Source organism: Hydra vulgaris, chromosome 12 (genome assembly GCF_038396675.1).
Source record: "Hydra vulgaris chromosome 12, alternate assembly HydraT2T_AEP".
Lineage (NCBI taxonomy): Eukaryota > Metazoa > Cnidaria > Hydrozoa > Anthoathecata > Hydridae > Hydra > Hydra vulgaris.
This window is the reverse complement of record NC_088931.1, coordinates 77,605,884-77,628,059: the sequence shown is the minus strand read 5'-3', so window position 1 is coordinate 77,628,059 and position 22,176 is coordinate 77,605,884. Positions and strand designations below refer to the sequence as shown.

The window sequence follows — 22,176 nt, the reverse complement described above, 5'->3', positions numbered from 1 at the left end:
TCTTTAACTTTCCTATTTATAGATTTGTCCGTTACAAGTGGTAAACTTGGGTTTACTGTAGCCCAAATTGATTTTATGTTATTGCTTATTTGCTGAGTCACTAATACGATATCTGCATTTGGATTTATATGAACAAGGTAGTAATAGTACTGAATAACCTGTCTAAAAGTGCTTGGATCTGTTAATGATAATTCACATGGGCCACCACAATATTTTTTTTCACTTTTCATCCGTATAGTTTTAGCCTTTACTTTTGGCATTTCTCGTGGACTAATTATATATGTGGACTAATGTGGACTAATTATATATATATATGTAAGCTGTATTAAAGTATATGTATATAGAGTCATGGGTAATGGCGTGACTTTTTAGTGGGGGTGAAAGCACCAAAAAAACCTAAAATATCAAAACTTACTATTAAAAATCTGCTTTACTAAAAAATAAGGAAATTAAAAAATAAACTACTAAAATTACTATACTATTTACTAAAACTACTAAAAAAATAAATTACTATAAAATAAGGAAAAATAAGGAAAACTTTTTTGAAAAAATTTGGGGGCCCATGACCCCCTCATTTTTTAATTCAGGATTTGAGTAAAACCATTAGTTCCTCCGACTAAATTAAGTAAATCCATTTGTTCCTTCGAAAAGTTGCAAAACAAAAATTATTTAATATAAACAGGTAAAAACATTACTCTAAATATAATAATCATAAGTATATACCTTTGATATTACAAGATTTCTTTAATTTACGATTTTTTTTTGAACCTACTTTTAAATACTTTATATTTAACTTTAAAACCAACTTTTAAATACAAACAAGATACAATACTTTTAAATACAAACAAGAACTTTTAAATACAAAAAAGATTTACAAAATTTAAATTTAAATGCGTGTAAACGATTTAGCGAAAATTTATTGGATTCTTAAAACAATTGCACTTTTTTAAGAAATCGTTTATTCGTTACTTTATAAATTCGAAACGATATATTTTAAAACGAGATTATTAGACTTTAAATTAGAGATGGGAAACGAACCGAACCCGAACTGAACGAACCGAACTAAAATCTTATCTACGACAGAACCGAACTGAACCCGAACTTTAGTTGTTACCAAACCGAACCGAACCCGAACTTTAAAACTGTTGGGAACGAACCAAATCAAACCAACTGTCCTTACCCTAACCAAGCCAAATAGAGGCATGAAAAAGTGAAAATTTTGCAATTCGCACATCACTACGATACATAACATGGTACATAACATAATACATAACCTAATGCATGACATTTTTTTTTTTTTTTTTTTTTTTCTTCTTTTATTTAGCCGTACAAATATTTACAAGTTCCGTGTTTTATAATATATATAAAAATGGCAAGGACGAAAAGAAGACAGATTTGCCTTATCACCAAGTCCCTTGTTTTTTCTAGACATTTATATAAATACATTGTAACTAAAACTAAAAATTAAAAATGAGAGAAAAAAGAAAAATGTTTCAAAGAAGTTAATATAAAATGCAAAATAGTTAAAGTCTTTCAAAGTTGTTTTTAATACAAGTTAAAGAAGTAGTTTATTCTCAATAACATGAAGATTAACTTACGGTCATGAAATGCTATATATATTCAAATTTCAAAGTTATTCATTAAAGTGAAATTTTAATAAATCATTCAAGAAAACCAAAACCAGCAGCATAAAAAGAAAACATGAAAAATGAAAACATAAAGGTTAATTTATAATCAGAAGACACTATATATACATACATATATATATATATATATATATATATATATATATATATATATATATATATATATATATATATATACACATACACATATACATATATATATATATACACATACATACACACACATATATACATATGCACGCACATACACACATATACACACCCATACACATATACACACACACACACACACACACACATATATATATATATATATATATATATATATATATATATATATATATATATATATACATATACACACACATACACATACATACTTTTTCATAATTGAATATAATGTATATAATTAAAGACTTTAGACCATCTTAGACAAACAAAGCATGCACTAATAGATAATTTTCAAATATAACATTTTTATAGATACATTTAAAAAAAGTTCTCTGTTTTTTCATTATTTAAAAGTAATAGTTTTAGCTTTTGTTTAAACTGTTCAAGAGTTGTAAGTGTTTTAATATCATTACTAATTATCTTATTCCATACATTAGGTTCCCTAATAGTTATTGAGAATTTGGTTGACTCATATATAGTTTTGGATTGTACAAAGTTGTTACTTGAATATTTAGTTATGTATTTGTGTTGAATTTTATCAAATAATGGTTTGAAGATATTTGGTATTGTATTATTATTAGTTTTATACATAAAAATTAGCAGATGATATATATTTATTTGGTACAAGTTTGATATTTCTAGATTGTTGAACAATGGTCCAGAATGTGAGATTTGATGTGTGCATTTGATAATAATCTAATTGCATGTTTTTGTTTGCTAAATAGCTTTTTTGTCTTTGACTTATTGGTGCTGCACCAGGCAATGTTTGCACAATTCAGATAGGAATGAATAAAAGAGTAATATATGTATTTCAAACATGATTGATCTAGGTATGGTTTTGCTTTATAGAGTAATCCGATATTTTTAGAAATTTTATTTTCAATCATGTTTATATGGTCTTTCCAATTTATTTTTTCATCTAGAATTACACCTAGAAATTTCATTGAACATTCTCTTTTTACGATGTGTTCTCCAATAATAAGTTTTGGAAGGGCAAGAGGGATTTTATCTTTTTTATGGAGGCGATGAAAAATAGTATAATTAGTTTTAGTTAAATTAATTGTAAGTTTATTCATATTTAACCATTCGGTTAGTTTTAGAAGTTCGATGTTGACCGTTTTAAATAATGTTGTTATATCACTGTGAGAATAAAATAAATTTGTATCATCAGCAAATAAAATAGAATCTAAAATATTAAAAACTTTACTTAAATCATTAATATAGATTAAAAATAAAAGTGGTTCTAATATAGATCCTTGAGGAACGCCGCAAGTAATTGACATATTGTTAGTTTTTTCATTCCCGAATGAAATATATTGTTTTCTATTAGATAAGTAGCTTTTAAACCAAACTATGTTTATATTTTTGATTCCGTAGTTTTCTAATTTTTTAATTAAAATACTATGATCAACAGTGTCGAACGCCTTACTAAGATCTATGAAAACACCTAAAGTGAACTTGTTTTTGTCAAAACCTTGAAAAATAATATGAATGAGATGAAGAATTGCATGATCAATAGAGTGCCCTGTTTTGAAGCCAAATTGTTTGTTATAGAGAATATTATTTTTTTCTAAAAATGAGTATAATTTGTTATACATAATGCGTTCTAGTATTTTCGAGAAGCACTGAAGAATGGAAATAGGTCTATAGTTAGAAATATTAGTATCATCTCTAGACTTAAAAACTGGTATTACCCTTGCAATTTTAAGTTTTTTTGGATAGACTCCTTGTTTAAACGAAAGATTAAATATATGCAAAAGAACTTTTTTAATATAGAAAATACATTTAACTACAACATTACTACTAACATTATCAAATCCTTGTGCTTTGTTTAATTTAAATGAACTCACAGAATCTAATAATTCTTTTTGAGTTAACTCAGCATTTTCCATAATTGAATTGCTAGGAGTCAAGTATTTCTCCTTGTTAAACTCACTGTGTTTTAATTTTGATGCTAAATTTAAACCTGCATTGACAAACACCTCATTAAATGTTTTACTAATTATAGATTCTTTAGTAATATCTTGATGATGATAGATTAGTTTTTTTGGAAGACCATTTAGCTTAATTGTTTTTTTTCCAATTACTTCTTTGATGACTTGCCACGTTTTTTGAGTATCGCCTTTAAATTTTATTATTTTATTTGAATAGTATAATTTCTTTGAAAGCTTTATAATTGATTCAAAGTGACTCTTATATTTTTTATACCTTAATTCATTTCATAAGTTCTTTTTTTCAGAAACGCTTCATAAAATTGTTTTTTTTTTGATGATTTTATTATTCCTGGTGTAATCCAAGGGTTTATAAATGTTTTAGTTTTAATAATTTTTGTTACCACTGGGAAAGCTTTATCATAGTGTTTTTTGAATATTCGAAGGAAACGGTTATAAGCAGTATCTGTGGTTTGAATTTGTAGAATTTCATCCCAGTTTTCAGAAAGTAGAGAATTATTAAAAAGTTCCATAGAAATGTCTTTATATATTCGATTTGTAATAATAATTTTTTTTTGAGGGGTGTGTTCGACAACTTTATGCGCGATTATAAATATTGGGAAATGATCCGATATATCAGATATTATTATTCCAGTTATTATTTTATTTTTTGTATATTCATTAATTATTATTTGATCAATTGAGGTTGCGCTATTCCTGGTAATTCGTGTTGGTTTATTTATTGTTGGAATGAACCCATTTTGAAATATGATGTTCATAAAATTTTTTACATTTTTATTTGTGTCGTAATCAAGTGCATTATAATTAAAATCCCCCCCCCCCCCCCAAAAAAAAAAAGACACGTTTGTCATATAAAATTTTGTTTTTGATTAAATTTTTAAAGTGTTTTTCAAAAAATTTGTTATTGCCAGATGGCGGTCTGTACACAACATGTACAATGATGTTTTTAGTGATTTTATTTATAACTTCAATCGTTAGTGATTCGCAATCATTACTAATTGCACTAAATTCAGTTAGCGGTTTAAAATTTAAAGAGTTGTGGATAAAAATACATACTCCTCCACCTATTGTCTCAGAATTTCTGACTTGATGAATAACTTTATAGTTTTGTAATTGAAAATTTGAATCTTTTTCAACTTGTTTATCTCGACACCAGGTCTCTGTGAGACAAATAATTTTAAAATTAATTTCAACACTATATAAAAAATCTTTAAATTTATCAAAATTTTTTTGAAAGCTGTTAATATTTAGGTGTAAAATAGAAAACTCATTAATATCTATATCAGCAGAAAGAGCATATGTTGCTAATTATTTCATCAGTGTTAAAAAAATTAACGTCTTGATCTGAATGATTCTCTAAAAGTATATTTTTATTTTTCTGGAATGCCCTAAAGCTTAATTTACAAAAATTTATACCTTCCATAATAACAAGAAAGGTTATACTAACAAGATATTTAAAGTATAAAATAAAATGATTAAAGTTTAGGAGGTAATTTCCTGAATTCTTTTACTATTAATTTATCGTAAATTACAACCAAAAACATACCATTTTTCCTATGTATCTTCGTCTGCTCGAATAGTTTTTTCCTGATAGATGCAGTTTCCGATGAATAATCCTCATTGATATATATTCCTGATCCTTTTAGTTTACTCACACTTTTTAAAACTTTTACTTTATCTTTGTAATTTAACAGTTTCATTAGTCTTGGTCTACCTGCTTCAATTTTTCCTGACCTGTGTGCTCGCTCAATCACAATTCCTTTTAAATTAAGTTTTTTTTTTAAAAATATTTAATACCTTTAGTTCGGTGTCATCCCAACTTTCATTTTCATTTTCCGATAAACCCTCTATTCAAAGATTATTCTTTCTTTGTCTATCCTCAAGCTGCCTTAGTTTATTATCTTCCGTATCTCTGCTCTCTGATTTTGATATGATTTTTTTTTCTAATTCGAGATTTTTTTTTTCTTGCATATCTTGTGTAAAGTTCAGACTTTCTTCATACCTTTTCTTCATACATTTATTGACATACCACAAGTTTAGAATTATTTTGTTCTATCTCTAATTTTAAGTGATGGAAGAAAATGAGTTAGTAATTTTAGTAAGTAATAATTACTTTTAAAATATATTTTAACTTAAAATTTTTTTCTAAAAAATTTGTTTAAATCAAAATTATTTAAAGCATAAGTTATTATTTCTTTAAAAACTAAGCTAAAATTTTTAGTAATTTTTACAATTGTCACATGACAATGTGCTGATGTCCCCTGTTGTATGGTCAATGCTTTTTTGTCTTCGGTCAGTCTGTAAGCTCATTGGTTCAGACAGTGACGGTATGCGTGATTTAAAGGCAGCTTTTCTATCCAGCTCGAATGAAAAGTATATTATTCATCCTTTGCACAAGCTATCAACACTTATTGTTCCTTCTTACAAATACTTGTCTTTTGTCAACACAGAAGATCGCAATTTTGTTTATTCAGAGATGCGTAGAATGGTGGACAAAATTATTTCTTTTTCACTAAATCAGGTGATACAAAAGGACTCAGACAATACAGATATAGACAGCTTTAGTGAATGCAGTCATTCAGATCAGCTGCCTCCTTCAAAGAAGAATAAAGCTGACACTGAATTGTATGATATGCTGGCAGACTTAAAAACAGCTGCCACTCCATTGTCTAACGCCGACAGTGATAACACAAGACATGAACTTGACAAATACTTGGACAGCACGTGACAGCGTGTGATGCATTGCAGTTCTGGAAAGACAGGGCTCGCCTAAACCCAGAAACATTGGAAATGCTGATACTTCTCAAATACAACATGCAGCCCTGATTACTAGACTGACAGTAGGCTACTTAAGCTACCGCTATTTGTGTTTAGAAAGTTACTGTAAATTCAGAAAGGCTGAAGCTAATATATTAAAGCATAATAGTTTATTTCATTTACTATTGTAATGTTACATGTGCTATGCTATTCTAATGTTACATGTTACATGTGCTAATACTCAACTAATAAAACTTAAAAAAATATTTTCTCTCCAAAAACATCCATGTAAATATTGAAAAAAATATAAACACTGCCAAAAATTAAAAGCAAAAAGTAATAGCAATTGTTCTAATTATAGTAAAATCAACCGAAGACCAAGAAACTGGTAATGTTGCCATATTGTAAATATAACGACTTTACCAACAGAGGCGATTTTACGGGGGTGTATGGGAAGGTATTCCACCCCGAAACCCACCCCCCAATAAAGTGATTTTCAAGTTATAGTCATTTATTTTACAAATTTATTCGGCTAGCCGGCTAAATTTTAGTTTCGAGGATCTTTTTTTTTATATGTATAGATGCCAGTTGGTACTTTTTAAGAACCCCCCCCCCCCCTCATTTTATTTGTAGAATCGCCTATGTTTACCATATATGTTAAATTCATTCAAGCAAGTAATAAAAGATTAAACTTTTAAACTAGACAAATAAATCATTCTAAATGAACATTAAATACCATACTTTTGTCTTTATCTTTCTCTTATTTTTTATACTTAGTGAAAGTCAAACGAAGGTTGTCAATTAAATGACGATAGCTAAATTTATATAAATCTTATCTACTTTTCTTAATTGAATCGGTGAATGTTAAAAGGGCAAATGTCACATATTTTACAAAATTGGCTTTTTTGAAAATTTGTATATGCAAAGGATAGCTCCATCATTTTTGTGTTAAAAAGGTGTCTGTCAAAAGTTTTCTCCAGCCTGTACACTGTCTAAAAGATTTTGTTTTTTGTTAAAAGGGCTGAAGTCCGGACTTCAGCCCTTTTAACAAAAAACGATAAACTTAGCGCTGAAGACAGTCGACCAAACGTAACCTCACTTTGTTGTTTTGATTGTACAACAGAGTGGTAAATAAAGTTAATTTATTACGTTTGATTATTTTAATAGTATTTTAAAAAACAACAAGATTAAAAAATTTAGGCTTACTGGTGTAGCATATGAAAACCACAAGGGACAAAAAGTTGATCCAAAGTGTATCGGAGATCCATGCATGTAAAAGATAATACACAATAATTCTTAATTTGATAATAGGTCTATGCCAAATTGTAATAATTTGTCTAAAAACTGGTCAGATTTAGGCTCTGTAATTTATAGTTGGCCTATAGACCTAGGTTGTTGTTTGCTTGTTTCGGTTGTAAATATTTGTAGGCCAAAGATAATAGAATGACATTTTTAGGGTAATCTACAATCACTTATTGTATTTTAACTTAAACTCTATTTTATTTCCTAGACTAGGCTGTCTACAACCTTTTTTATAAAGTAAAATTGCAACGTAGTGTTTTTTTTCACTTGTTCAAGAAAGTGTTCTACAGCCAGTTCAATACAAAAGATGAGCAGTATTTATTTTTACACGGCTTGATTGATGTTACGGATATTGTGAGGAAGAGGCCTGCTTCAAGAGATAGCAAGGGAAAAAGTCGTGATGTCAATGAAGATACTGTACGAAATAAAAAAGTAACGGCGGAAACAAAAAGGAATTTAAGTATCATGTTTTGATCGGAGATGAACACGTACAGGTATATGTTGTGGCATTTTTATCAATATTTTCTGTGTCAAAAAAGAAGGCTCGAAGAGTAAGGGGTTTAAAAATGGATGGAAAAGCAGTTAAAGATTTAAGAGGAGTACATACGAGTTACATTACCAGTCATGACTAGCTAAGGTATACGCTTACATAGACTCCATTCCAAAAAACTGATCCACTATGGCGGAAACGAAAGGTACTTTTTGAGTGAAGATTTGAACGTGAAATTAATGTATGAACTATTCATGAAAAAAATGAAGGAGTAAAGTTCAGTTACAAGTCCTATTATAGCTACTACAATGAGCACTTTCATTTACATTTCGGGCAACATCAAGTAGACACCTGTTGCATATGCAAAGAGTAAAAGCTAAAGATAAAATTACCTCACCTTAATGAAGTTGCTCAGCAAACAGCAGTAATTGAGTTGACAGTACATAACAGACGCGCAAATTTTACCAAGCCATAAAACAAAATGTACAGGATTCTAGGGAAGAAAAAAATGTAAATTTTTTGTCCCTAGCCGTAGATTTTATGCAAAACATTTCACTGCCCAAAATACCTGTGCAAGAGTTATTTTACCTGAGGCAATTAACGGTTAGTATATTTTCTATTCAAGAGTAACGTTGCAACACTCTAACTTTATCACAAGGGGCATGCTAAAAAGTCTCCAAATGAAACTTGCTCCTTTCTTTTGCACTACCTGTCTACCTGTCCTCAAGAGTATGATGAACTCAATTTATATGCTGATTATTGTAGTGGGGCAAAATTAAAACCATTGCTTTTCAAAATTTTTTATGGCGTTTACTGACGCCATAAAAAATTTTGAAAACGTATAAGTGGATTAAAAAGGTCAATCAATTTTTTCCAATTAGAGGACACAGCTTTTTGCCCTGGGACCGTGACTTTTCGATTATAAAATGAGAGTTAAGAAGGCATGACAGAGTGTACAGCGTTCAAGAAATAAAAAAAATTATAAAATGTAGTAAGTAAAGAAAATTTTTAGTGGTTGATGTAGAGAGTTCATCTCTAGTTTACGATGTTAAAAGTTGGTGGCCAGTTCACTAAAAACGAAACGTTACCTGAATTGAAACAATGGGTAAACCCAGAAACCAACAAACTCAGTTTGCAATAAGCAAATTGGACCGTTTTCAATACGATTGTGACAACATAGGTCAATGTTAAGTCAGTGAAATTATCAATGGTGTTGTCAAACATACTTTTATGATGAGAAAAAATACTCAAAACAAAGTGAACCAGTCAGAGCAGCTTCTTTACCCAAACGGAAAGGTTCCAATAAAATCAGCTAAATTGAATGACTTGAAGAAAAGTCTTGAAGAAAGAAAACTTGAAAAAAGTGTATTAAGTATATCCCACATGGCCATATTGACTTTTATAACGAGCAACGATGGAGAAGCAGAAGTAAACAAATTACTGACTCATACTAAAATAGCATTAAAGGAAACTGAAGGTTTAAAACACCAAGATCATTTTCAGCTTATTTAACTTTTTTAATTATGAAACTAAGTTATCCATCTACTGATTTACTTCAGCTATAAGATAAAAAATAGTTTGTTTCCATTTACAAACCAATTATAAAAAGATTGTCATAAAATATGTTCTCTTTAGTTAAGGACAGCAGCCATTTTAATAGTTCTGAACTTTTTTATAATTAATTGACGCACGCGTACCTAAACATAATCCTTATAGGGCACTTATTAGGAATAAGCGCCCTATTTGGAACATGTTTAGGTACGAATATGTTTAGGTATATCGAAATAACCTAAGCGCCCTATCGCTTATACTCATGATTTTGCCAAGAATATAAAAAGCCATTTCATATTTTTTTTTAGTGAATTCTTTAATAGCTATTGCATTTCCAGTTTTTTTAAATTGATTATTCAGCTGCTCCAAGAATTTAACAGTTTAATTAAATTTATTATAATTAAAACGCAGGATTTTTTGATGCTTCAGATAGCACACTTCATTCATTGTGCAAACTCAAAACTTAAGTATGTTTACACCTATGCCAAATTGGAATGACGGGTGCCCGGGAACAAAAAAAGCCGTAAAACGTGTGTCTCACTGCCTAAACGTGAGGGCACTAATATAGTAAAATTTTCAGCTTCACTATCTTAAACTTTTTTAAATTTATCAACAGATTTTAAATTTCGTAAAAAAATATTGTAAATTACAAATGTTATGACCATGCAAAATTTACAACCCCTCATTCTAATTGGTTGTATTTTTAAAAAGTTTTTTTTGCAGCGAAGAGCGTGATCTGTTTAATTTTTTATAACTTTTAATTAAGTTAATTGAACATTAAATGATCAGTTTTTTTTATATCACTAATTTTATTTTATGCATTAAGAAATTATTTACACACACATACACACACACACATATATATATATATATATATATATATATATATATATATATATATATATATATATATATATATATATATATATATATATATATATATATATATATTATAATTACATAATTTATTTTAAACTTTAACCATTTTTACTATTTTAAACAAGATTTTTAAAAATATTTTATTTAATTTTTTATGCTTTATTTAATGTCTGAAATTACTAATGACAAAAAAATGTTAAACTTCAATAGAAAAAAACACTAAAGTTCATTTTAATGTCTTGTCTTAACGTCTCTAAGTTTCAAAATGATTTAATGTCTCAGTTAACCTCTTTAAGTAATAACTGCTTTATAATAATTACATTTTTAATTGATTATTATTAATAAAAAAGTTGACTTTGATTTTTGATTTACATAATATAACATGTTTCAAAAATGTATTCTTTAATAAAGAGTAAATCTACTAACACAATGTAAATAGTTTCACACGTCACATTGTTTTGATTATCACATAATAGTTTAATACGCGTTGTTTATCTTTTAAGCCAATAATTAATTTATGAGATGTCAAGTTGTAAATTAAATATATATCAAGGAAACCTTTTAAATTGTAACGTCATATCTGAAACAGGGGCGGATCGAGACCTAGTAAGGAAAGGGGGTGCTTTTTGGTTTTTACAATTCGGTGGATCCAGAGCATCCAGAAAAGAAAAAGGAAGATTTTTTGATTTTAGAGAAGGGTGGCGAATGCCCCTATCACCTTCCTTATGGAACTGCCTATAATTTGAACCATACCAAGTACAATGTATGTACTTTTAAATATATTAAAATACTTTTAAATATATTGTGGTACTTTTAAATATATTAAATGCACTTTTTAATTTATTAAAGTACTTTTAAACTTATTAAAGTACAATATATTATAGTAAAATATAATATAGTAAAATATATTAATGCGCTTTTAAAGAAATTAATGTGCTTTTAAATATATCAAAGTACTTTCAAATATATTTAAAATAAACTTCTAAAAAGATTTGACGTCAAACTAGTTATTTAAATCTTTTTTTGATAGTTTGAATGTTTCTAATGTTTAAACTAACATCGCACAGTGGGGCAGAATTGCTTCAAAACTGGACATATATAAAAAAAGGCTTTTTAAAATATTTTTTGGTGGCAATGTATAAAAGAGTCTTTGGTCCATCTTATCCACGTATTTTTTTTAGGGTAGGACTGACCTTTTAACCTTGTAGAACCCATAACCTAGCTCAATTCTTTTGTTTAAAAAATAACTCGCTTTCGTGAGTTATTGGTACTACTTTGTTTTTATAATGTTAAAGCTGGATAGCTCAGTTGGTTAGTACGTCAAACGAAAAGTTAAAACCCGGACTGTTGAACGAAACGAGTTTAAAACCTGCCTCTGCCAACTCAGCGCATAAATAGTACTTCGGTACGCAAAATGTTTGTCAATAACGGATGCTACTTTGCTACTAAGGACTATTTGTGGCTGTTCCTATGCTCAGTCAACGATATCTTCGGGTATAAGAACATTGTATAGAAAAATATAGCATGAAAGTTCAAATAAAAATTAAAAAAAATTAAAAATGAATTAAATTAAAAAAAAGCTGAAGTTTGTTAAAAGTTTTAAATTTTTTTCAAAGATTCTTCAATTTCAGATTTACAGCTATCTTTTTTTAATGAAAAAATTATTTAAAGTGCTTAGTGCCCCTTTAACATTTTAAAGTTACGTTACGTACTTTAACGTAAACAAGATCCGTAACGTTACGTGCTAAATGTCATTTATTTTCACGTACCCGAGACGTAACATTGTAACGTAACGTTACGTGCAAAATGTTGATGACTTAGTTTAAGGGCGAAGAGAAGTCAGAAAGGCATTTAAGATATATATTGCCCAGAATGCGCAAACTACAGCATAATTTGGTTATTGCATTAAATCTGATTGTCTATCATTACAAATCTTGACATTTTTTATACATTTTTGCTTGTGGTTTTATAAAAACTCGAGAAGTATTACGCTTGTATAATTGACCAAAAAAAAACGCAGTGTAACCGTTACACTACGTTTTTTTTACGTTACACTATAACGTAACAAAATCATGATATGAGACCTTAGTTAAAATATGTCTCAAATGTAGATTTTTTTTAACGTTAAGTTACGTTTCAGTTTACACTTTTTAAAAGTTGCACTTTAATAAGTTTAAATAAAATAATTGAGACGTAAACTTCCGGAAAAAAAAATGCTATAGGGGAGTGCATCTAAAAAAAATATCTTCAATTCGTCATTTATTTTTATGCATGTGAAGAAGATGTTTAAAATTTGGTAGTCATTTTTAATATTTTATGATATAAAATACATGGATTTCTTAACATGGAGTTGTGTTAAACGTTTTTAATTTTTTTTTAATTTTAAATTCTCAGAATAAACATTAGTGATTAAAAAAGTTTGTTAATAAGTGATATTATTATTATTATTTAAATTATTAGTTGGTATGTTGCTAAAAAGAAAAAGGCATTTTTCACCGTCACGACTGCAACTATTATAACAAATTTAGTTTTTTTAATAAAACCTAAAGTTAATTTTTTTAATTAGAAAATATTTTAAAAAAACATTTTAGTTGCAATTAGGGTTTCTTAAACGGGGTCCCGGGATCTCGATTTCCCGGGACACCAGAGATAGAAGTGGCTGCGAGATTTCCCGGGATATCACTTTTATATCCCGGAACATAATTTTTTTTTAATTTTACATATGATAACTGTTTGAACTGATTCGACAAAAAAAAAGAAAAATATTATTGCATTTAGTTGTGTAGATATTTGTTCATATCTTATATTAAAACCTAGCACATCTTAAACTATCTAACTCAAGTAATGCATTGCAATTTGCAGGGTAACGATGTTATTTTTCTCGTTATTATAAAATATGAGTAAAAAATAAAAAAGATTTCTTGCGACGAAAACAGTAAGTTTGATTTTTAAAGCGTGTTGAATTATTGAGATATTTAATAATTTTTGTATTTAAAAAACGGCAAGCAAAGACATATAAAGTCATACGTAAGATAACATACATATGTAAGAAATATTTATAACTTTACCTTAAGTTGATTTACAATTCAATTTAGTTATACCATGCCAACTGTATATAGATCGAAAGCGTGGCAGTATTTTTGTAAAAAAAATCTGGCGAATTTGCAATTTGCAAAAAGTGCAATGTAAAGATAATGTGCAATGGATTTTCGATAAGTGGACTCCTTCGTCATTTAAAAAACGCACATAAAGATTTTTATTTAAATATGAAGCGTCTGCATGAAGATACTGGTTCGGAAATTAAAATTGTGCAAAAGAAAATCACATTGTTTATTAAACAGCAGATTATCGAGGATATTGTGTCAAAGCTTGCAACGCTGGATGGCTTCTCAATAAATGCCATAACAAAAAGCGAATTTATTAGAAAATGATTGTCTGAAAAAGGCATGTTATTACCAAAAAATCCATCCCATGTTATGAGTATGATAAAAAAAACAAAATGATTTAGCTAAACAAACTGTGGTTTTAGACATAATAAAAGAAATATCTAACAAGTCGCGATTTTCTTTATCATTAGACGAATATAAGTTGAAAATAAACTGTCAGATTTCAAGTTATCAATTAAAAAGCACATCATAGCTAGTGTCATTGACGGAGCATCCGTAATGAAAAAATTTGGACGGCTAAGTGGTATTGAACATCAGCTGTATTATGCCCACGAACTTCATTTGGCAGTATGTGATGTTCTTTACAAAAAGTCAGACTATTCAGCAAAATATATTGAACTTGAATCGCACTTGCAAGATTCCGATGAAAGTTTGAGTAATTACGATGTATTTGACTGTAATGATGACTCATACAGCTCAACAGGCGTTACGTTTATTGATGATTTACAAAATAGCGTAAATATAGTCTTAATAATTCAGAAGGTGCGAAAAGTGGTTCGAACGTTCCGCAAATCACCTCTTAAAAATGACGTTTTACGTAAAATCTATATTTCATAAAGAACTGATATTAGATGTCAAAACAAGGCGGAATAGTCTTGTTGCAATGCTAGAAAGATTCAAATTAAAAGAAGTTCTAAATGTCTCCGAAGATGAATATACGATTATAAACGCCATTACAATTTCTCTGCAATCGATAAAAATTGGAATAGAAAGACTTGATAAAAGTAATGCTACTCTACTTGACGCAGGTGTAATGATATTCATATTAGACGATTTGGTGGAGAAAAAAATTTGATTGCTAATAAACTGCTTCAATCTGTGCAGCAGAGAATTGAAGAACGCAGAAATGCCAATTTAATTGGACTACTAAAATTTTTAAACAACCCAATTAGTTATAATCAGAAATCAAATTTCAACTCCAAACTACTCTTACCGTCCAAACATGCATTAAAAACACCTGGTATAAACTTTTTTTTGCTGTACAACAGCAAAAAAAATTTATACCAGGTGTACATAGAGGAAGCTAGCACTAGTTCATCAAATAATGAAATAGTTGAAAAGTGAGTCGTGATAATGAAAGCATGGTTTCTGACCCGTCAATACCGCAACCTGTTGCTCCAAATTTATTAGGCAAAAATATTTTGACACTTGAACAAAAATTGCATGCGACTATTTGTAATGTCAAACAAGTAGAAAAAGCAGCTATAGAAGACATTACCAATTTAAAAAACATCACAAAAGAAATCAAACTTTTTGAGCCAACTAGAAAGCGCAGCGAAAGTCTAAAAAGAATGTATTCCGCATTAATGACAATCAAGCCGACATCAATTGAATCAGAAAGAGCTTTTTCTGCCCCGTGTCTATTTATGGGAAAAATTCATTCACGATTAAGTGACAAATCAATTGATTGTTTATGTTTTTTAAAACAATATTTTATTCTAAATAGTAATATAGATTAGCGTGCTAAGATGAACTTGTGTCAGAAACCGCTGTTATTATATTAAGAACTATGCTGGGTAATCCCGGGATAAATAAGTTACACACCGGGAATCCCGGGATGCTAAATTTACGGGAAAAGAGAAACCCAAGCTCAATCTTCATCTTTTTACTTAATTCGCGTCTTATTTTGTTAGTTAGTTTTAAATGAGAAATCTTCATTAATAAAAATACCTTTACCTTTCAGCATCTTTGCGATTTCCAAAATTTTTTTTTTGTCTTTATAGTTTAGTAATTTGTATAAGATTGTTCTGGGTTTATTCTATATTTTCTCTACGTTAAAGCGTCTTTCGATACTGGGCGCTTGTTTAATAATTATGTTACTTATTTTTAATTGATCATTAAATATTTGTTAAATTTTTTTTTTAGTATGATTCCATGTTTCTTTTTGATTTTCTCGTACACCGTCAATTCTAATAATGGTTCTTCTATTCTTATCTTCTAGTTTTCCATTTTTCTTTTAGTGCATCATTTAAGTTGCTTGCTTCGTGCTGCATTGTTTTTAACTGTACTGTCTGATTTAAAACTGTAGCAACTTCCGTATTCATTAACTTCTTAAGTTCTTTTTCGACGTTGACTATTTATTTATTAATTAAGGTATCTTGAGTAAACTCTACGCCTTTTTGTAAATCGTCAATACGTTGTTGCAAGTCTTGTTGCTTTTTTTTGACTTTTGAAATACAGTTTATTAATTTTTCTATTGAATGTAGAATTTTGTCCATTTTGTCATTTTGTATCGAAGCATTTCCTGATCTTTAAAAGCGAACTTTCTAGCGCTTTGAACTTTTCCTCCATTATATTTTCAATTTCCTTTTTATTTGCGATTTAATAGATTATGTGTTAAGTATTTTCAGATGATTACTTTTTACTAATTTAATTAACCACAAATTTCTTCTTTTTTTTTTCTCTTTTTTTTTTTGAGTTTGTAAAAATACACTAATTTATAAAATGCGTCCGTTCACAATGAAAGTCAGATTGAAAAAAAAAAAAAAAATTCTAAAAAAACTAAAAAAGTTTTATGATTTAAACCTAAAAATTGCACGCCCGATTCCCTCTATTCTGGACCAGATCCACCGAATCAAAATATTCATACTTTAATTCTTGGATTATCTGGATCCACCGCATTAAAAGAATCTAAAATACCTATCCCCCCCTTCCCTTTAATTGTGTCAATTGTAAAAAAGTTAGTGATCAGCGTTTCTCCGTAACACTGCTTGACTCTTTAAACTTGTAAATTGAAATTTTAATCAATTTTTTATGAGGTGGCGGGAATAATAAAGTGATTATTTCATTGCCTTCTAACCTCTTAAAAATCTATATGAATTTTCAAGAGGTTATGAGAAGTGGAGCAGCTTCAAAACTGGACAAAATTAATAATTTTTTCTTGGACTTTTATGTTAAATAATTATTTTAAGGACACATATAAGACTTACTTAATGGATTTTTAAACATTTATTTACAATTGTCAGACGTTTTTTAATGTATTTTCAAGAAATTTCGAGTAAAGTTTTTTAAAAAACAGGTAAGTGATAATAGAAAAAAGAAAAAAAAACCAAAAGCTTGGATGAATAAACAATATTAAAATGTGTTCTAATCGATTCACTAAAATAAATTACAGTAATTCGAGTTTTATGTAAAAAGTCGCGCAAAAAAAGTTACTCGAAAACTTAGTTAAAAAACGTAAAAACACAATATAATATAAAATGTTTAACTTTTTGTTTTTGTATTTGTTAAAGAAAATTAAAAAAAAGAGAGAAAAAAAAAGTATTTAGTACAAAATAAACTATATTACTAATGAGCATGCAAGCAAATACGCAACATCCTGAAGCTTTCATTTTACACCAGCCTATACTTTGAAATATCTGAAAGTTCTTATAAATTATAAAATTTTGATAAAATAAAAAAATTGAAGTAATAACAAGTCCTTTTGTAAGATCATCAAGCGATAAACCTCTAATTGTTGGGTAAGTTTATCAGAAGTAATCATTAAAACTTTAGAAAAAGCTTGGCGCTACGTCGCACTGTGGAAAATAGTACAACAAAAACATATCATAAATGTTTTTTGCTCAAATTTCAATTTCACAAATTAAAATACAATTTTCTGAAATTATATTTTAATTTTTTTAAACAGCTTAATAGTTAATCTTTATACTACAATGTAGGAATTTTAGCTGATTTTTTTTTGCATTTTTGAAGCCCAAATCTTTCATATTTTTGTAAATGTTCAAGTGAAACTTATTTGGTTCATCGCTTTAAAAGTTAATTTCTATAAAACCTTTTATGAATAATTATAAAGTGTTATACATTTTTGAATGGATGATGTTATGGAGATTTTAGAACAAATTCATATTTTTAATTATATGGTTTTGTTAACTAATAATTAATTGAACTATAAAATGAGCTAGAAAAAATTTTTTTAAAGTTCACCGATATTTTTGGCAGTTACCCAGGCATCTCTATGCTTCATTTTTAAAATTTATTTGTAGCTTAGGTGTCTATAAAAATGATTTATTAAAAATCAGGTGAAGATACGTGTGGTTTCCAAAATTATAGATAAAAATGCGATAATAGTCAGAAAACAGAAAACCTATTTTATCGTGGTTTCAGACTATATATGTTTATAACAATAGCTTTGCGTAATTTTTTTTGTCAATTTTTTATTGAATATTAATTTTGATAGACATGCATTTTATTATTTTTGCATTTTATGGTGAAAAGTTATCAGCAATTTTTGAACACTTCATCATTTAAAAAATAATATAAAGAGTTGAAAATTTTTTATCACTACTACAAATTTAGAGTAGAAATTAAATACTTTGGGTACTTTTTAAAATGACAACTTTTAAGTGATCGAAACGTAAGCTGTTACTTTCCCATGTTAATGGAGGAAGGTCAATTAAGACACTATCAATAATTTTAAAAGAAAACTATAAAGTTTCTCAGAATAGCTTGTGTTTCACCGTTAGTGATATTTAAAGGCACATTATTCCGTCGTTTAATAAACAGTGGACCAAAGCGTCACGGAAAGAGAAGCTTTTTTATATAACAACAGTAATTGGTTAGATTCTGAGAATAGTGTGTATATTTACATATTTCCAACAGCATGTCTTTCCAAACATGGTCAGCTAAAAGTAAAAAAAATAATTAATTGGTTAATCGTCGACAAACTAAAATAAATAAGTGGTAATACCAATGATGGTAATACTGCTAGGAGATTATTTCACAATGTAAGCTGCTCTTCTGAAATCACTGGAGTAAATGAAAATACGATTAAGTGAGTTTATATAATTTTACAAGCTCTCTCCTCAGGTGTTATGATAAATGCTAAAACTTTTTGTACATATGCTATAGAAACTGCCCACATTTATGTGAGTAATTATAGCTTGTACAATATGCCGTCTTCAGTACACAAATTTTACTTCACAGAGAAAATATCATCAAATATTTTGCAGTTGGGGAATCTGTTGTGCCTTTGACCACGTTGTACCTTTGGTCACTCTACTCTGTCGGCCTACTATTATTACTTTAAAAAAACGTGTAGTGCCATTTGAAATAATAGTCCATGACGACTCTTCTTACAGTAAAACATTATACTTGGGATAAAAGGTATTGATCCACGAGAAATTATAAGTTTTGGCTCATAAAAAGTAAATATTTGTGTTAATCTTATTTTAATTTTAAAACATCATAAATTGTTGTTTGATCATAAATTGTTGTTTGATTTATCTACGACATTATAAACATTACCCAACATCACCTTTTTGATATGGAAAAGTTTGGATGATTATTTCGTACCGTAAATGGGAATGAAGACAATAATTGTTAAGAAACCCATTTCGTGTACCTTTGACCAAACTAGGACGTTGTACCTTTGACTGAAAAAAATTGTTTCCTCTGTTATTTGCAGACTTTAAAAGGGCAAGTTTATAAAATTTATTATCTAGTTTATTAGGCGTCTGTGCTTTATTGCTCTTTAATGCAAAGTTGTTTCTAGTATTATGGTAATGAAATAATTCCATTGAGTAGTAATGCAATTCGCTATTTATTCTTGGACCACTACTAAACTTAGAATTATTATTTTATTAATTTAGTTAGTTGGACAGCTGAAGCAATATTATTATCAAGTTCATTTTATTACTTAATTTTTGCATAATTATTGGGAATTAAATGCATAAAAGTAGTTATTCAGTTCTGATAATATATTATAGTTTTAAAATGCTAAGGAGCAAGGTTGGTATTTTTCGCAAAAAGATTTCCGAAACGGGTATGCTTAACGCTGTGAATTTTGTGCTTCAACAAAAATGAGTTTGAAAGAAGCTGCAAGACATTGCAACATTAAAAAATCAACTTTTAGTTGAATTATATTAGTTGAAGTAGGTTAAAAAAATTTGCTAGTTGCGAATATCTACATTCACATATCAAACAAAAAAACATATTCTCAACAGAAAAAGAATTAATTTTGGTAAACTACTTGAGTCAAGTTTTAATTTTTATATACAATTCTTATGGCATAAGAATAGTATATAAAAACTACAAAAATGTTTTAGACCGTTATCATTTTGAACCATCAAACATTTGGAACTGTGATGAAACAGGAATTACCACAGTCCACGTACCACCAAAAATTCTAGCTCCAAACAGTAAAAAACAAGTAGGGAGCGTTACTAGTGCTGAACGAGGAAAAAATGTAACAATGATTGCAGCCATTAATGCTACTGGAAATTGCATCCTACCATTATTTGTATTTCCACGTGCTAAATTCAAAGACTACATGTTAAATAATTGTTCTCCTGGAAGTGTAGGAGCAGCTAATAAGTCTGGATGGTCAAATGAAGTCACTTTTGTGCAATTTCTTGAACATTTTTTTAGTAATGTGCGATCATCAATTAAAAAACCTGTTCTTTTAATAATGGATAATCATGAGAGTCATGTAAAAATTTCTGTTATTGAGTTAGCGAAAAATTAGGCATAGTTGTAATGACTTTTCTTCTCGATCGTAATGTTTTTGGACCATTTAAAAATTTTTATAACAATGTCATAAATAATTGGATAATATCACCAGGTAATGTTGGTAAACCAGTTACAATTCATGATATATCTTACCTTGTTGGTCAAGTTTATCCACATGCTTTTGTACCAAATAATATTGTAAACAGTTTTAAATGAACTGGATTTTATCCATTTAATGTAAATACTTTTACTGATATTGACTTTTTAGCTGCAAATGTTACCGATAGGCCGATAGTGAATATTGAAGCTTGCATTTCTAATTAAAATATTGATGTTAAAACTGCTCAATATAGTTTACCATCAATATTATCTATTGTTTTAGGGAAAATTGCTACTGTGAGTTTACCATCCACATCTTTTATTGTTTCACCTGAAACAAAACGACCTCATCCTAAAGCCAAATTAAAAAAAACAACTACTTCAAAAAGACGTAAGGGAAAATCTCGTGTTTTAACTGATACACTTGAAATTAAAATTATTCTATACTCAAAATCTAAAAACCAACAATTTAAAAAGTCCTCTTCAAGCAATAGAAAAAAAAATTGCATAACAGATTATTTTTGGCCAGTCTGACACGTGTTTAAGTGATGAAAGCTCTGATGAAATTGATTTTGGAGTAAATATACTTGATAATGAAAGTGAAGTTGTCTCTGGAAATTTTTTATTGTCAAGTTGACCGGAAAGAAATACTCTAGGCTTTATGTAGCAGAAGTTATAGAAGTTGTTGGTATAGTTTATAAAATTAAGGATCTTAAGAAATCAGGAGACTTTTGTAAGAAATTTGTAAGAGAAGATGACAATCTTTATGATGTAAAACTTGAGGATATTATTATGAAACTTCCACCACCAAGTATTGGTCATGGTTCATTCATGGTTTTTTTTTATTGATATGAGGTAGGCCAGAAGTTGCTATAGAATATATAACAAGCTAAAATATTAAAAAGGTCCAAATATTGCATGATTTTTTAATAATGACATTTTGGTCAAAGGAACAACGCGCATCGGTCAAAGGTACAACGTACGTGTTGTACCTTTGACTAGTTGACTTCTTCTTTTAAAACGCGGGAAAAAGATACTTCTCGGTCGAATGGAAAAAAGTCCTAAGTAAAATTTTTGCGCAAAATATGAGAGAATATTATATAGTTTGAATGGCTTACATTTACTCAATAGGCTACGCAAAAAACGCCTTGATGCAAAAAGTGGTCAAAGGTACAGCAGGTTCCCCTACTGTCTATCGGTCAACTTTTAGAAGAGGCGCATAAATCCTTTAATAAAGATTATAAAAAGTTTCGCCTTCATCATACAAGAAATGTTCTGGATTAACTTCAAATGAGGACGTATTTCAATCTCTTCTGTACACTTCCAATCCCTAGTAAAATACTTTGCAGCTTTTGAAAGTCGACCTATAATTTATTCCGTAAAAACTATTAATAAACTATTCCAAATATTTCTATATTAGGCATTTTATAAACTCT

General features: G+C 28.6%; 1 protein-coding gene across 1 annotated transcript; it reads left to right on the top strand.

The window, feature by feature from the left end:
* The first annotated feature begins 14,798 nt into the window (after nucleotides 1-14,798).
* Nucleotides 14,799-20,657, top strand: LOC136088370 (uncharacterized). The gene is made up of 2 exons (XM_065812075.1): nucleotides 14,799-14,943; nucleotides 20,239-20,657. The coding sequence occupies exons 1-2, from the start codon at nucleotides 14,799-14,801 to the stop codon at nucleotides 20,655-20,657; spliced, it is 564 nt and encodes a 187-aa protein (XP_065668147.1).
* The last annotated feature ends 1,519 nt before the right edge of the window (nucleotides 20,658-22,176 follow it).